The sequence below is a fragment of the Puntigrus tetrazona genome, chromosome 5 (assembly GCF_018831695.1).
Source record: "Puntigrus tetrazona isolate hp1 chromosome 5, ASM1883169v1, whole genome shotgun sequence".
Classification (NCBI taxonomy): domain Eukaryota; kingdom Metazoa; phylum Chordata; class Actinopteri; order Cypriniformes; family Cyprinidae; genus Puntigrus; species Puntigrus tetrazona.
Window position 1 is genome coordinate 25,082,799 of NC_056703.1, and position 18,337 is coordinate 25,101,135.

General features: G+C 41.5%; 1 protein-coding gene across 1 annotated transcript; it reads left to right on the top strand.

Moving 5' to 3' along the window:
* Positions 1-1,043: 1,043 nt before the first annotated feature.
* Positions 1,044-15,150, top strand: LOC122344633 (integrin alpha-D-like). Its single transcript, XM_043238154.1, has 5 exons — positions 1,044-1,060; positions 1,142-1,215; positions 5,110-5,245; positions 14,717-14,863; positions 15,098-15,150. Exons 2-4 carry the CDS (start codon positions 1,174-1,176, stop codon positions 14,779-14,781), a joined length of 243 nt encoding a protein of 80 aa, XP_043094089.1. The 5' UTR covers positions 1,044-1,060; positions 1,142-1,173; the 3' UTR covers positions 14,782-14,863; positions 15,098-15,150.
* The last annotated feature ends 3,187 nt before the right edge of the window (positions 15,151-18,337 follow it).

Sequence of the window (18,337 nt, forward strand, 5' to 3'; positions counted from 1 at the left end):
ACTGCTGACTCAGACCCACTGCCCGTGCTGCATCCAGTGCCCATTCCTCTAAGGCACCCTTCAAGCCTGCACTTGCCGAAAGCCTTCTAGTCTCCACACTTCCTGAGTGCCTTCCAGTGCCCGTGCCTCATCAACCAGTGTGAACTCCTCAACAGCACTCTCCAAAGCCTGTTCTTCGAAGACACTTTGCTGTTCCTGCTCCTCCCCAATGTCGTCCAGTGCCCACTCCACATAAGCACATCCCTGCTCAAATGGATACAGTTCCTTCCTTACGGCCAGAAGTGCCGTTCCAGTTTACTCAGTCATTGCCAGGACAGCCGTTCCCATTCCTGACTCCTGTGGATCCCTTTCCACAGACATGGCCAGGAGAGCCATTCCCGTTTCACATGGATCCTGTTCCACAATCATAGCCAGGAGGCCAGAGGTGCCGCTCCTGATCTCAGAGAATCTGGTTTTCAAACCATGGCCAGGAGTTCTGTTCCTGATCCCTGAGAATCTGATTCCAAAGCCATGGCCATTTTTGTTCCCTGTTAAGCCCAGGAAGAGCCACAGAATCTAACCTCTATCCTCCATCTTCATCGGTCCCAACTAGCTCTGCCTCTCACATACACTTATGTATACATACATACACACACACACATTTAAAATGCAATTTCCAATTATTGACTTAACAAACGTTATTTGTATTTTGGTTCTGATGTATGAAGAGTATTTTAAAAATAAGACTGAAAGTTTATGTGAATAGCTGATACTGTGTAATTACAGGAAAATATCAGTCCAGTAATTTCCACTTGTTTTTCGTGGTTTACTTTCTGAAAAATGGCTTGTGTATTTAACCTAAATATTCCTTTGAATAGATTTCATAAAACATAATTTTATTCTGTAAGTGTTGTGTTTTTAATGAGTGATTTTTTTTTTGGTGTATCAGGTTGGTAAGGAGTATTCTCATCCTGAGCTGGAGCTGATTGCTTCATCTCCTCAATTTGTTTTTGAGACAGAGAGTTTCAGTGCTCTCACCTTGATACTAAACCAGCTAAGAGAAAAATATTCTCTATTGAAGGTACTGGGCAATAGTAGAACTAAAATTTCTAAATGCATTTCTTACTAAATGAAATTATACATGCTCTTTCTGTTTCTGTAGGAACTGACACAGGGAACTTTAGCTCTTTTCAGATGGAATTATCACAAGGGGGTTTCAGTGTGGCCATTTCAGAGGTCAGCAATATTTCCCTACATTATTGTTTCCCTATTTTATTGCAGGATGTACAAAATGACGCAAAAGTTAACTTGAACTAACTTGCATGTTAAAGGGTTACTCCACTCTAAAACTATATTTTAGGTCAAAAACCAGGAGGCTTCGGACTGTCCCATTGACTGCCAATATCCAGAATAGTATAGAATACATAATCGGAATACTCCATTTTGCATTAGTGGTTCACTCTGAATGTTATAAAGTGACAAGAATACCATTTGTAAGAAAAGAAAAAAAGATTTTCTGTGTCAGCTGTGCCACGAGGGTGCAATGTTTTTGTTTAAAAAACCATGTAGAAATTGTGCCGCAATTGACAGAAAAGTGTACATATTCTCCGAAATGGCACTATGGTGACATGGAGAGACCATAATGAAATGGAATGAATCCATTATATTTTCTTGACCTGGTAAGTACTCTAGCAGCTGTATTTTGGACTACATTACAGTAGTCCAGGCTGAATGAATGCATAAACAGGCATGAATACATTATATGGAGTGAATAAGGTTGACACACGTAAGAGGTGCCAATTTGCCAAAATCATTTTGAGACAATCTTATTAAATAATATGTTATACATAATTAAAAGCTTAGTTATTAAAAATAATTAATGCAACCTTTTTAATGGCTTTATATAACATTATATTTATTAAAAACTAAAAAAACAATACTAAAATACTAAAAAAAGTTAGGCTACAGATGCCAAATGAGCTTCAGTGGAACAACAGGGAACTGTGGTCTGATGGGATATTGTTATTTGTCAGTAAAACAAACTCTTTTGTCCTGTCAGCTGTTTTACTGCTAGCTCACTTTCTTTCAACAGTGCAATACGCAAATCAATCAATTAGTCAATCAATCACTTTTATTTATATAGCGCTTTTACCAATATAGAATTAAATGCAGAGACAGTCTCTGTAATCAAATCGACTATAATTACTAGAAATTAAGTGTCTCTAACTAAGCAACCCAGAGGTGACAGCGTCACGGACAGAATAAAAACCTAGGTTAAAGCTAGGTTAAAGAAATATGCCTTTAATCTAGATTTAAACTGATAGAGTGTGTCTGCTTGGTTGGTTTAAGGTTGTGGCAAGAGGACATAACATCTCCGTTCCCTCAATCAGGAGATGAAGGTTACATACGTAACCGAGACATTCCCTGTCTGTCAAGTCACTATAGGTTATGTCGTGACGACAGACTGGGGTCCATATGGAAAATGCCACAACCTGAACCCCAGTCACAACCAACAGCACTACAAATGCTGACAGGCCAAGCGTGTCAGGCAAATGCTATGCAAGGCAACCTTCACAATGCCCCAGAGAAAATTTGTTGACATTGGCCCTGCAGAGACCAACAAGTACATTGCTGCCAGAGAGGCCAAACCATTGTTCCTAAGACAGAAATAGATTCTTGCTGGTGCTGACTGGAAGCCCGGCAGCTAAAACTGACACTGCTCCACCCAGTCTGACTGCCGGGGGTGCTGGAGTATGCTCAACCGGGGTTTGTTGTCCGGAGAACACAATCGGGAAAGAAAAGTGAACGCATCTCTGTGTGAGGGGACACAAGGCACTCTTCGCTGACCGAAATTGCCTGGAGGTCCCCGACAGTCCCTGATAGTGTCCTCCACCCCTGCTGGTAGAGGACTTATGTTCCGTCTAGGAACCACACGTGGAGGTTCCATAGGTCGGGACGCGGGTGCCAGAGGGTGCCTCACCCCTGAGAGAGGAGTTCCTTCCTCAGAGGTATTCGTCGGGGGAGGGCTGTTGCGAGATGCGTGAGTTCCGAAAACCAGGTCTGGGTAAGGCAGTATCACGCAACCAGCCGGATCGGTTCCTCGTCCTCCCTGACCTTGCAGAGTGTTTGTGAGAGAAGGCTCACTGGGGGAAAGACATATTTGCATAGCCCTCAAGGCCAGCTGTGTGCCAGTGCATCCGAGCCGAGGGAACCTTAGGTCAGGAAATACAACAGCTGGCAGAGGGAGGACTCGTGAAGAACGAACAGGTTTTCCTGGGCTTCCCTGAGTCGACTCCAAATTAGCTGAACCATCTGGGAGTGGAGTCGCCATTCTCAAGGGAACCTGAGCTGTCATGAAAGCGCGTTGACAGCATGATTGAACTCTCCCAGAATATGGACAGCATGCAGTGACTTGAACCGCAGCTGGCTCCAAAGGAGGAGATGGCGGGCGAGCTGTCACATGCGACGTGATCAAATAGCCTCTTGGTGGTTGATATACAAAAGAGTCACATCCAACAGTCATCCATGAAGACCAACACATGCTTGCCCTGCAACACTGGCCAGAACTGTCGCGAGGCTAGATGCACCGGCAGCAATTTTAGACAGTTGATGTGCCAAAGCAGTCAAGGCCCTGTCCAGAGCCTCAAGGCTGCCTGCCCGTTGCATGTGGTGCCCCAGCCCGAAAGGCTGGGGCACCACCTTCACACTGCGTATGAACATCATTCTGAGCCGTGATGCATGCCCATTTCGAGACTCGAGAGTGAAGCCAGTGCTGGAGTGGTCTCATATGGAGTAATCTGAGTGGCGTGACAGCGGCCCCAGGAGCCTCTGAAAGAGTTTCGGTGGGACCATTGTCCTGGCTCTGAGGGAACTCTGGTAGTTCAGCACTGACTGGAGGCTCTCCTCCAAGAGAAGTCATACTGCCACACTCGACCCTCGAACGCAAACCAAAGAAACTGTCTACATCGAGAAAGAATTGAGACATAAAAGTATGTGTTCTTCAGGTCGACCACTGCAAACTAATCCTGTGGCTGAACACATTTGGTAATGCATAACGAAAGCTTGTGAAACCCTATCGAGTCTTCTTCCTCGGCTGATGAAAGCCCTTCCCCCGATGCTGTGATCAACATCTGATCTTCATGCAGCGCCCTGAATGAAATGCCAAAACCACTGTTAGGCAGGTCAGACGAATCACAGAGGAGCCACACAGGGAGAGTCACTGAATGACGCATGAGAGGCGGACCCAGTGGAGAAGCTCTCATGGTTACCCTCAGTGCTAGCTGGTGGTTCTCTTCCTGAGACAGAGAAACCAGGACGGGTGGCAGCTGAAGGCTTGCCTAAACTACCCTGAAGGATAGAAAGGCACGATTGCAGGACTGACAGAGGCATGTGCTTGCAATGAGCACATAACCCAAATATGTCCTCAGCATGTTGGATTCCCAGACACTGCAGAAAATGTTCGTAGCCATCATTGGAAGACCGGTAACAACCACACCCAAGAGGACACGGCCGAAACAGCATCTGTAAAAGTTGCGAGTTGACTGTGTTCAGAAACTGCTCTCTTGTGAAAGACCCAGGGAATCACTGAACAAACAGGACGCCGCTGATTGTGTCCTACCACCACACAAACCTATTTATACCTATGTGACGGGGATTGGCTCAGGATTAGTTAACCACATGCCAAAATTCATTGGTGTTTTCTCTTAATCAGAGCTAATAAGGGTTTAAGCCAGTCTGTCGTCACAACATAACTCGTAGTGACTGACAGACAGGGAACTCTAGCTGCTGCATTTTAGACCAGCTGGAGTTTAAGTGTGCAGAGCGAGCAGCCACCCAATAAACCTATGTTTTAATAAACATGTTTTATGTTTGAGAAGATACATCAAGAACTCTAATGCCATTTAAATTAAAATTGTTTGAATTTAAACAAATTTAACTGGTGAAATACCACAAATACCACATAAGGGCTAGACCACTCAGGATGACTAAATTGCTTTAAAACCTTTTAGGAAACCACGTAAAACCAGGTACTTTTAAAAGCAGATTTTAGCATTTTCATGAGGCTTATTTCCAAGTTATAGCAATAACAAATTGTGTAAATAAAGTGTTATTTCTCTTTTGTTACTGTAGGGTTCAAAGATTTTTGGAGCGGTTGGGGCATACTCCTGGTCAGGAGGAATGGTGCAGGGTCTTACTGATCAAATGCTCAATTCATCATTCATTAATGCCACAAATATGGAGGAGGATATTGCAGATTCCTACTTGGGTATGGCTCTTTTTTTATTCATTAACATCTGATACTGACATTCAAACAAACGCCTTAGGTTACAAATCAATCAATCAATCATTTTTATTTATATAGCGCTTTTAACAACACAGGTTGCATCAAAGCACTGTACAGTATAATGACAGGGATGTATAATGACAAGAGTGACCAATTTTTTATTAAATGCAGAGACGGTCTCTGTAGTCAATTCAACGATAGTCACTAGAAGTTAAGTGTCCCCAACCAAGCAAGCCAGAGGCGACAGCGGCAAGGAAACAAAACCCCATGCATACAGAATGGAGAAAAAAAACCTTGGGAGAAACCAGACTCGGTTGGGGTCAGTTCTCTCTGACCGGACACCCAGCACTTAACTTCCAGTTCAATTTTAAATGCAGCTGTGTCAGATAGTGTAAATGACTTAGTGTGTCCTCGTATTGGGGCGTGTGCGGCGCGGAAAGTCGTCCCCCGTGTCAGCATCGACCTCCTCGAAGGAAGACCGAAAGACGGGTGACGCACTCCTCGTGGGCCAAGAAGTCGATGTTCGGGCTTCAGATCCACGGGATCAAGCACCCGATCTGGCAGATTCCGATGGAGAAAGGGGACGAGCCCGTTTCCATCTTCTCCGCAAGATCGCGCTTGAAGAGAGCCTCCGGGAGCAGAGTGTTCGCAGCGGTAACTGCAAACAATGCGGGCAATCAGTCCCCTCGGGTTGACGCCGCGTGCTCGCTTCCCAGGCACGCCATGCACAAGCTGTGTGTGTCCCCACCTATGATGTAGCGAGGGCAGGATCAGCACACCGCTTGTAACGCGCGGTTCACCATGATCTTTCTTTTTAGTCTTTCTCTTAAGCCCCTTATCAGCCATCGCGGCTGCAAAGATGCTTGATGCACTCGGATGATAGAGTGATCTTTCAGTTTAAACTAATATAGCTTTAAACTGGACAATACAACAGTAAATCAGACAAACAATCACACAGAGCGCTTACTGAACAGCAGAAGCTGGCGCCGGCCGAGCAGAGCGTGACTTTATACTTCCTGGTCGGTGACGCGTCATCTTGTCCATGACGCCGCTCCTCCATTGGACAGATTTCACGCGCGTGGTTCAGAACGGCTCACGCCGAAGGCATTCCCAAAGCGCTTATGGCGCAGCTCGAGTTCCTGAAGAGGAACTTAATGTTACTTTAATGTAAAAATTTTGTTTCGTTAATTTGATTATTAATAAAAAGTATTATTTGAATTAGCTCTTTAATTAGTATTCAATCAAATCTTAATAATTCAAGTTGGTTTCATGAAATTCATAGAATACATTTTATTGACTAATCTGTCCAGCATTTAGCACAATTAAAGGGCCTATTTCGTGATCGGCAAAATAACAACAAATTGGTATTTACTTATTCATTTATCTAATGTAATTGTTAATTCTGACTGGGTAGCGCAGATCTGTGCAGACTTTACAATACACAACACACAACACAATGTAAGAGTCCCCCTTTTCCTGCAGAATGGAATCCAGAGGCCCTGGTCGAAGGTCAATGCGTGTTCGGTCTTTTCTTTGCGTCTCGTTAAAAATCACTAATATTTATTAATCTTTTGGGTTTCCAATTATAGTACCGACCTTATACATAATTTTATCTGACTCCAATCTTTCGTGATTTTAGTTATATTTGCTTAAATGTAACAGCTGATCCCTCTAGTTGTGATTAAGTTTGGATCATTAATTAACTATAATATTTCCTAGTTTCGACTTATCGTTCGTTTGGAGTCTGGGTCGCTTAGAGACCTTGTTTGGCCAGAACAGACTCACGACACATCTAGGCTAGTCCAGGTCTTAGTCAGAGGCTCCCCCGTAGATCGCTTACCTTAATGCAACCATTTCCTCAATAGACTCAAAAAGAGTAATTTTTTTATGCGTTCCCTAAGTAATAGCATGCTAAGCCAGTTTGGTGGCCTGAAGTCAAGATCTCAAGACAGCTACATCCATTGATCGTTGATCTGACTCACCCTAGCACGCCAACAATGCGGAAAACCTCAGAAGTCACTAACCTACTAGAAAAGTTATTTCAGACAATATTATAAGTTAACCAAGATTAACATTTATTTTGCCAGGCAAGAACAGTTTCCAAATTGGTATAATTGATAAACATTTGCACAACTGATCAGCAGTACAAAAATAACACAAAACAAAATAAAACAAACTAAAAAGGTTAGTATACCTGGTCTTTAAAAAGTACATAGTGTAGTGTATGAGGACATACACCCCACTACGGGTGTGTTTGTCACTTTCATATATATCAATCAATCAATCAATAAATCAATCATTTTTATTTATATAGCGCTTTTAACAACACAGGTTGCATCAAAGCACTGTACAGTATAATGTAGAAGAGTACAATGACAGGGATGTAAAATGAGGAGAGTGACCAATTTCTTATTAAATGCAGAGACGGTGTCTGTAATCAATTCAACGTTAAATCACTAGAAGTTAAGTGTCCCCAACCAAGCAAGCCAGAGGCGACAGCGGCAAGGAAACAAAACCCCATGCATACAGAATGGAGAAAATAAAACCTTGGGAGAAACCAGACTCAGTTGGGGTCAGTTCTCCTCTGACCGGACGCCCAGCAATTAACTTCCAGTTCAATTTTAAACGCAGCTGTGTCAGATAGTGTTAATGACTTAGTGTGTGCGTGTGTGCATCAGGATCTGGTGATCTGTCCACGGGCCCGCAGTTGATTTTGATATTCTAGGTATTATCAAATGGCCAGAGTTTTGAGAACGCAGCGGACGTGCAGGACTATAATGTGATAAGAGCTCGCTCAAGTATTGAGGAGCTAAACCATTCAGGGCTTTATAGGTAATTAATAAGATTTTAAAATCTATCCGATGTTTGATAGGGAGCCAGTGCAGTGTTGACAGAACCTGGCTAATGTGATCATACTTCCTAGTTCTAGTAAGGACTCTGGCTGCTGCGTTTTGGACTAGCTAAAGTTTGTTTATCAAGCGTGGAGAACAACCACCCAATAAAGCATTACAATAATCTAACCTCGAGGTCATAAACGCATAAATTAATATTTCTGCATTAGAGGTTGAAAGCATAGGTCGTAATTTAGATATATTTTTAAGATGGAAAATGCAGTTTTACAGATGCTAGAAACATGGTTTTCGAAGGAAAGATTGTTGTCCAACAGCACACCTAGGTTCCTAACTGATGATGAAGAATTAACAGAGCAGCCATCAAGTGTTCGACTGTGTTCTAGATTATTATATGTGGGGTTTTAGGTCCAATTATTAGCACCTCTGTTTTTTTCAGAATTTAGCATTAGGGAAGTTACTCATCATCCAGTTTTTATATCGACTATGCATTCTGTTAGATTCTCAAGTTGGTGTGTATCACCAGGCTGTGATGAAATATAGAGCTGAGTACCATCAGCATAGCAGTGAAAGCTCACACCATGACTCCTGATAATATCTCCCAGAGGTAACATGTACAGGTTGAAAAGTAACGGTCCTAGCACTGAGCCTTGAGGAACTCCATATTTCACTTTTGAGCGATATGATACCTCCTCATTTAATGCTACAAACTGATAGCGGTCAGATAGATATGATTTAAACCATGCTAAGGCGCTTCCTCTAATGCCAACATAGTTTTCTAGTCTATCCAAGAGAATGTTGTGATCGATAGTATCGAATGCTGCGCTAAGATCTAATAGCACTAATAACAAGATAAAACCACAATGATAAAAGCAGGTCATTAGTAACTCTAATGAGAGTAGTCTCAGTACTATGGTACGGCCTAAAACCTGATTGGAAATCCTCACAGACACCATTTTTTTCTAAAAAGGAATACAGTTGTGAGGATACTACCTTTTCTAGTATCTTTGACAGAAAAGGAGATTAGAGATTGGTCTGTAATTTACTAAGTCTTTGGGATCAAGATGTGGTTTCTTAATAAGAGGCTTAACTACAGCCAGTTTGAAGGTTTTGGGAACAGGTCCTAATGACATTGATGAATTAATAATGTTCAAAATAGGATCTATGACTTCTGGAAACAAATCTTTTAATAGTTTAGATGGAATAGGGTCTAACATACATGTTGCTGGTGTTGGAAACTTTTTTGTAGCTTCTTTTTAAGAAGAGACCAGGAGATTCTTGGTAAAGCAGGAGTTCGTTTTTTTTATTTCGTTGCTGTAGTCATCTGCAAGAAGTCTTCAAGAAATCTTTAAGAAAATCTTCAAGCAATCTCCAAGAAAATCTTCAAGAAATCTCCAAGAAACAAATCTAACTGAAACATGTTAGGTTGAAGTATATATGTTTCAAAGGGGGAGGAGTACACTGAGGTGGAGACCAGTAAAACAAAAGCATGCAAATGTAGAACAGGAACTTAGCCCAGGACAGGAACTTTCCCGACCCTTGATCTATTTGGCATCCCAGTGTCATTCAAATACATAGGTGTTATACAGCCTGAAACAAAAGGCACAGTTGTACCTTAGGATTAGCATTCACACTTGACTTGGGACACCAACCAGATGTTCAAGAACAAAAGACAAACGATAACTGTCTCGGGGCTTGGGCTTCCTGCTCTTAGAATGTTAATCACAATACACATTCAGCATATACTGTTGTATTGGAATCTGTGTTTAACCTTTTATAAATTTGTAATACAACACTGGTTTAGATGATTTAACAAGTTTGTACAAGTCTTCTTCTCTTATAGTGGAGAAAGAGTGTAATTTTTCCTCAGGGGATCTAAAGCTCACTATCTGATGTGAAACTGTAGTTGATGGCTGCATAGTTACAATTTTATCTCTGATGGTATCAATCTTAGAAGTAAAGAAATTCATGAACTCATTGCAGCTATACTCTTGGGGAATATTAGCACCTGTTGACGTTTTATTTTTGTTAATTTAGTTACTGTACTGAATAAATTCCGGGGTTGTGTTTGTTTTCTTCTAAAAGGGATGAAAAATAATCAGATCTTGCAATTTTAATGCTTTTCTGTATGACAGGATACTCCCCGCCAGGCAATACGAAATACTTATAATTTAGTTTTTCTCCACCTGCGCCCATTTTCCGGGCTGCTCTCTTTTTAGGGTGCGTGTGTTTTCATTATACCATGGAGTCAGATTGTTTTCTTTTATCTTTTTAAGTGCAAAGGAGCAACTATATCTAAAGTGCTAGAAAAAAGAGAGTGCATAGTTTCTGTTATATCATCAAGTTTTTTGCGTCGTATTGGATGAGCTAAGGAATTGAGATAAGTCAGGAAAGTCATTTAGAAAGCTTTCTTTGTGGTGGAAGTGATCGTTCTACCATACTTGTAATAAGGTGCAGAGTTTACAGGTTTAACTATACAGAGTTCACACAAGACTAGATAGTGATCTGAAATGTCATCACTTTGCTGCAGAACTTCAACCATTTTAACATCCATTCCATGTGACAGTATTAGATCTAGAGTATGATTTCGACAATGAGTAGGTCCAGAGACGTGTTGTCTAACCCCAACGGAGTTCAGAATGTCTAAGAAAGCTGATCCTAATGAGTCTTTTCGTTATCAACATGGATATTAAAATTGCCAACAATTAAGACTTTATCTGCGTGCCAGTACTAACTCAGTTAGAAAATCAGCAAATTCTTTAATGAAATCTGTGCTGTGCCCTGGTGGACTGTATACAGTAGCCAGTACAAACATGACAGAAGATTTATCACTAGCACATGATTCTGTAGATAATGTTATATACAGCACCAAAACTTCAAATGAGTTATACTTAAAGCCTGCCCTTTGAAAAGTACTAAGAATGTTGTTATAAATTGTAGCAATAAATTGTTAGAAATTGTTATAAATTGTACTCAGACCAGACAAAGAGATACCAAATGTAGTTATAAAACCTTTTTGGTGTTTAGGTTCCCGTGCTCCAGTGTCACACCTGGCTGGAACATGTTCAGAGACCCAAAAGGAGGACACACCTCCTTCTCAGCAGAACACAGTTCTACCAAGTTCTTAATCTTTTCCATAATATAAGTGATTACTGTGAAATTGAGACCAATTTACCAATCACACTGAGACCTTTCAAATGAGACCAAACATGAAAGTGAAGAACAATAGGTTCATAAGACACATGACATATAATGCTTTATTCTTAATGAACTTTAAACCAAGTCTTTTGGGCAGAAGGAGGGAAGCAGGAAGAGCAGAGGTGAAGAGGGTGTCATAAACACAACATGGGGAGAGTGGTGGTGTTGTTTACTCTCTTTTTGAATTCCTTTTGTTCCTTTGGATATCCCTTCTCAGATCAGTCTTAATGCATATACAGGTTTTGATTCACTTCCTTACAAGCTCAGTCCCATGCTCAGTTGTGCGAACACAGGAATCTGGTGCTGCAGCACCTCAGCCAGTTGAGGTTTCGGGTCAACCAGGAGAAGAGCAAACTCTGTCCAACACAGAGTATCTCTTTTCTTGGTATGGAGCTGGATTCGATTGATCAGGCGGCATGCCTCACACAGGGCGGCGGTCCCACTGAAATATTTTCAGAGGCTCCTGGGGCATATGGCAGCCGCGCCGCAGTGACACCGCTGGGACTATTCCATATGAGACCGCTTCAACAGTCCACGAGGTGGACGAGGTCCTCGAGTCCCGAGGTGGGCGTGGCAATGTGGCACGCACCGGGTTCAGATAACACCAGCCTGCCGCCAAACCTTCTCCCCGTAGTCAGACCTCTCATACCTTCAGGCCGAGTGCCCCTGGAGCAGGTCTCCAGGTATGCTGTGGTTTTCACGGATGCATCCACCACTGGCTGGGGGGCCACGTACAACGGGCATGCAGGGGTTTGGACGGGCCCTCAACTGCAATGGCACATTAACTGCCTCGAGTTGCTGGCAGTACATCTCGCCCTAGGCCATCTCAAGAGCCACCTTCGAGGCCAGCATGTACTAGTCAGCACGGACAACATACCGACCGTTGCGTACATCAACCGACAAGGTGGTCTACGCCTCCGTCGTATGTCGCAACTCGCCGCCACCTCCTCCTATGGAGTCGGAAGTTTCTGAGGTTGCTTCATGCCATTCACATTCCAGGAGTGTGCAACCAGGCAGCCGACAAGCTGCACTACCCAGAGAATGGAAACTCCATCCCCAGACGGTTCAGCTGATTTGGGAACGTTTCGGAGCCGCTCAGGTAGACCTGTTTGCCTCTTCAGAGACTTCCAATTGTCAGTTGTTTTTCTCCCTGACCGAGGGGACACTCGGCATGGACGCACTGGCACACAGCTTGCCACAGGGCTGTTGCAAGTATGCATTTCCCCCAGTGAGCCTTCTTGCACAGATACTGTGCAAGGTCAGGGTCTTGCTAGTAGCACCCTACTGGCGCATGAAGAGATCAGCTGTGGCAAGACTCTTCACTTCCTGAGATCTTGCTTTATATTAGTTGTCAATAAACTCAGTTTGTTACCGTTCTTGAATTCTCTACGTCTGTTGTGGCCTTCAGTATTAAAAAATTTATTATACCAATATTTTACAAATTGTTTGTACATTCATTTGAAGATCTAATGTGAAATGGTTGCAAGTATATATACAAACTGTAATGCAAGGTGAAATTATTTGTGATTAATTTTAGAAAAAAATGTATTTGTTTTTTTCTTTTGATTGAATATATATATATATATATATATATATATATATATATATATATATATATATATATTAGGGCTGTCAACGTTAACGCGTTAATGCATGCGATTAATTTAAAAAATTAACGCGCGTTTGTTTAGTTTGACCAAAACTTCTTGCCCTCATCATAGCGTGAAGCATGCGCTTAGCCAGTTTCTTGACGTTGCAAATGAGTAGGAGATAACGGACAAAGTCACTACTATAGAAACTGACAGTGCTCCTAATATGACTGCTGCAGCAAGACGTTTACCATTCGAACATATTACATATACAAAGGGTTATCGCCATGGCTTTTTCGGGACAGCGGATTTGACAGCGCTTTTAGCCAAGTGTCGTAAAATAGTCGGACACTTCAAGCATAGTCCCGCGAACACTGCAGAGCTGAAAGCTCTTCAAGTCTCCCATGGACTAGCAGAGGAGTCTCTTGTGCAGGATGTACCGACGCTACTGGAATTCAACTCTTGAAATGATAAGGCGGCTTCAACACAATAAAGATCCAGTAAGTGCAGCGCTGGCACAGCAGAAGCATAAGTTAGCGATGCTAACCTCAGCTGATTACGACAGATTGGCAAAGCTGGAAACATTGCTGGAACCTTGCAGGTACTTGATTTTTCCCTCTTCAATTTTACTAATAAAAACAAGTAATTTATAAGTCTGAATGTAAACTGTAGTCATTTAGTCAATTGTGTATTTACTGTAGGTACATCACTGAGCTACTAGGAGGTGAAAAGTATGTATCCTGCTCTGTGGTGCTACCTGCGCTGTGCCATCTCCTGCGTACAATGGAGGTTTCTGATGTTGACCCTGCCTACATAGTACGCTTCCAGGCTTCATTCACAAAGGATCTCAACAAGCGGAAGGAGAGCTCAAATATGTGGTGGTTAAAGATAGCAACAGCTCTAGACCCCAGGTTCAAGGACCTTAGGTGCTTGCCCAAATCAGAGAGGGGAGAGGTGTGGCAAAGCTGAGTGTGATGCTGAAGGATGGAGAACCTGCTCCACAGAGCTCTGGAGAAGTAGAAGACCCAGAGCCACCAAAGAAGAAAATGGCCTCCTAATGATGGGATCAGAGTCAGAGTCTGATGATGAGGCTCTGTCCACAGATAAATGCCTGGAAAGGTACAAGGGCGAGCCCTATGCCAGCATAGACACATGTCCACTACAGTGGTAGTCAGCACACTCAGGTGCCCATCCTAAGCTGGCCCATATGGCAAAAAGGTATTTGGCTACACCTGCCTCAACAGTGCCATGTGAGAGACTGTTCTCTTTGGCAGGCCACATTGTGCAGAAGAAGAAGTCAGCTCTTTCATCTGAAAATGTTAATAAGTTAGTCTGTCTGAGCAACTGGCTGAAAGAAGAGGATGCTGTATGATTGGTTAGAAGGAGGAATGTTGCACAGATGCACACTCTAGAGACTGTTCATTTTGTCTCTGTACAGACGCTTAATTTCTAAAATAGACCTGATTGTTAAGATGATAACTGGAGGATCTGTCTCTTTGAAGTAGTTTTATTATACATTTCTTTATTATGGATGAAGAATGTAGAGACTGTTTATTTTGTATTTTTGCAGACTTTCATTTCTGAAATAGTATTATAATAGAAATGTTAATTGTTTAGATAATAAAACTGGAAAATCTGTTTCCTTAAACTAGTATGACATGCATTTCTTTATTTCAACACATTTACAGGAAATCTTTGTATTTTAAATTTGCGATTAATCGTGATTAATCACAGTCCATCAGTGTGATTAACTTGATTAAATTTTTTTAATCGATTGACAGCACTAATATATATACATTTTTCCCACTGTGCTGCAGGTTACTCAATTGCTGTGGCACCAGTAAATGGTCATGTTGTGTATTTTGGGAGCACCAAGGCATAGACACACAGGGCTGGTCCTGGGCTTTAGAGAGAACAAATGGAACCACAGTTGGACCATCATTCATAGGATATATGGATCACAGGTGTGAAGTTCATTACACACAGTACATAATATACAATATACACATTATACATACAATAATCAGGGCTGACATAGTGTGTGTGTGACTCTTTTAGTTTTATTTATATATAACCAACACATTCTTAAACAGTTCTCTCATTTATGATAGTTGTCTCATCTTTAAAATCTTACATACTTGCTTTATTTCATCTTTTCTCTTTTCTTTCTTTATCCTAATTTGTTTGTCCCTTTGTAGCTCGGCTCATATTTTGGGGCAGAATTATGTGTGATTGGAGTTTCTGAGTTTTTGCAGTCGGGCTCCATTATATCATGCTCATGGAGTGGGAGAGAGGTCCGGATATACTCACTAAACACTACAGTAAGATCAAAGCACACAATGCAGATATACAAATACAGAAATCAATCAATAATGTACATTCCAGTACCGTGAATTTTTACATGCACTTTAACACATTTAACATCATAATCAGAACATTTTTTGCATATTAAATATGATTGTATAAAACTTCCCAGATCCAAGAACTCAAATGCTCAACGATTTTGCGTGGGGTGATGGGCAATGAGTTTGGCCGGTTTGGTACTTCTTTGGCAAACATACAGGACCTGAATGGAGATGGCTTTAAAGAGTTGGCAGTGGGGCACCTCAAGAAGAGAGAGGGCAAGGGTGCAATTTACATATTTTGGGGCAATCAGGTGGTATCAGACCAGAATACAGTCAGGTAAGAGACATTAAGACATTTAAAAATTATTTGTAGTTATACAACCTCTGCTGAAATAGCATCTTAAGGTGGGCAAGCTGTTTTGTTGGTATTCCAAAATGGACACTCAAACCAGGTTAATAATAAGATAAATCCATACATGTCCTCACCAACAACTGGTCAACTATCTACACTAGAATGGGCCGGATAATAATATGGTGGAACAACCAGTCTGTCTACTACTTGTACATTGACAAAGATCTAAATAAAAAAATCTAAATAAAAACAGTAAATAATCTAAATAATCTAAAATAAAAACAGACGAAACATATAAATACATTCTATGGAGACAGCCCTTTGTGGACCACAGAGGACAAATAGAACATATAAACCATGAAAAATTGCAACTTAACCTTGTTTTATAACTTTACATACACTAATTACTATAGTAAGTGCATATAGTATTATGTGCTTGAAGAACAGGACTGTAAAATAAAATAAAATCTATTTTCCAGCAATTATTGATGATTATTGACCATATAACAGATCACAATTCTCTTTCATTCCTTTTTCTCTCATTCATATTTAGAGAATAAGTGGAGCAGCTGTAGGAAGTGGGCTGCAGTATTTCGGAGTTGCTCTCCACTCTGCGGAGATCTGACCTCAGACGCTCTTACTGATGTAGTGGTGGGCTCTAGAGGTGCAGTTACAGTAATAAGGCAAGTTTGTGTGCTTGTTCGGGTCTGTGTTTTTCAGCTTATTCTTGCCAATTCAGACAACAAAAGGCCATTATTATGTAAAGTGACCAGTCACCATTTTTTGTTTGCTTGCTTGTTTTTATTTTTTTTTTTTTGTTGTGTGTGTTTTTTTGTTTTGTTTTGTTTTAATTGATGTTCAGTGTTAGGTAAGTAATGATGCCATTCTTGCTGAATGACAAAAAACCTCTTCATCATTGACTTCAAAAACATGCATCAAACTGTCTGATTAGAGATTGTGATATATGCACCTACCTCCCATTTCTGTGAACATCATACATCAGACAGTTTGGTGGGTGTGTCTCAATATAAAGGAAGCTGAGAAGGATGCAATTACCCACTATCCTTTGTACACATTCCAATTGACAAAAATAATTTGTAGAAAGTGGTTCAATTGCTGTTTTCAAAATTTCTCACTCATTCACTAATTCATATATTCAATCAATCAATCATTTTTATTTATATAGCACTTTTAACAACACAGGTTATATCAAAGCACTGTACAGTATAAAGTAGAAGAATACAATGACAGGGATGTATAATGATGAGATTGAACAATTTGTTATTAAATGCAAAGACGGTCTCTCTCTCTGTAATCAATTCAGCAATAATCACTAGAAGTTAAGTGTCCCCAACAAAGCAAGCCAGAGGCGACAGCGGCAAGGAACCAAAACCCCATCCATACAGAATGGAGAAAAAAAACCTTGGGAGAAACCAGGCTCAGTTGGGGCCAGTTCTCCTCTGACCGGACGCCCAGCACTTAACTTCCAATTCAATTTTAAACGCAGCTGTGTCAGATTGTCACCAAGCCAGCAGAGGAGCCCTTACCTCTGGGTGATCTGCATTCACTCCCTTTGCAACAACTTCCTGTTCCTGGACTATAAATTCAGAAGCAGGTCACTCACCTGCAGGTTGCATTGTTCACCTGTTCTTTTGTTGTTCCCGAGTTTCCGAGTATTTTCCGAGTTATAGATTCCCAGGTTTTGACCCTGCCTGTCTTCTGTTATTCTGTGTAAGATTTTATATCTTTTATTAATTATAATTATGATACTTTATGAATTATCACTTGAATTCGCTCTTAATTCAAGTTTGGGGAACTGAATCTTAAAAGATTCAAGTTAGTATGCAATTCCAATAAACCTTTACATCACCTAATACGTCCAGCGTTTTAGAGCAACTTAAATGTATGTTACCAATATGAATTTACTCTGTGATCAGCAAAATAAATTAATTGGACTTCACTCATTTATCTGATTTTAGCTTTACCTCGAGCAGGTAGCAACGGATCTGGGCATGAGTTTAACTTTCGGTCACATAACACACAAACGAGAATTCGTAATAATGAAACAAAATTTATTAAACAGTACCTACTAATTGACAAGACTACACTGAGAAGACTAGACACACACACACACACATACACATACATTCATGCACACATTCACGGGTTGGAAGGGAAAATGGATAATTGTCTGTCCAAAGTCTGTTAGCTAGTTCTGAGATCGCACTAAGAGCACCAACAAAGCAAAGTTAGGTTTTAGCTTTGCTTATATGTGTCTGCGCCAATTCAGTCAAGAGATGAAAAGGTAGTTTTACCACACGGCTTGTCTGGGGAAATCCCGGCTTGCTGATTGGTCAGGCTCGTCCGTGGGATGACGCGGTCGGGCTTTCCCGGGCCGTTCAAATGTAGTCTCTCTAGCTTGGTGGTTCGCTTTGGATGAACCAAGTTGGTTACAGAAGGTAAGTGAGTGTCCGTGGAGTGATGTAACGGAGCGGACCGGAGTCGAGGGTATCGGGTCGTTCTCGTCCAGAGTCTTCTAACTTCTCCAAGTTCTGAAGTTTCTCCGTTTCCTTGGCAATTCCTGCAGCGACCAGAATTCCCCTGCGACTCCTGGTGGTTCCGAAAACTTTCTCGACTCGACTCAACTCAGAGAGCTCTGTTCCTGCGTTTTGAGGTGCAAGTTTTGGTCCGTGCCTGGGCAGTTGTCCAATCCGAGGTCGAAGGGCGTGTCCACGCCTGCT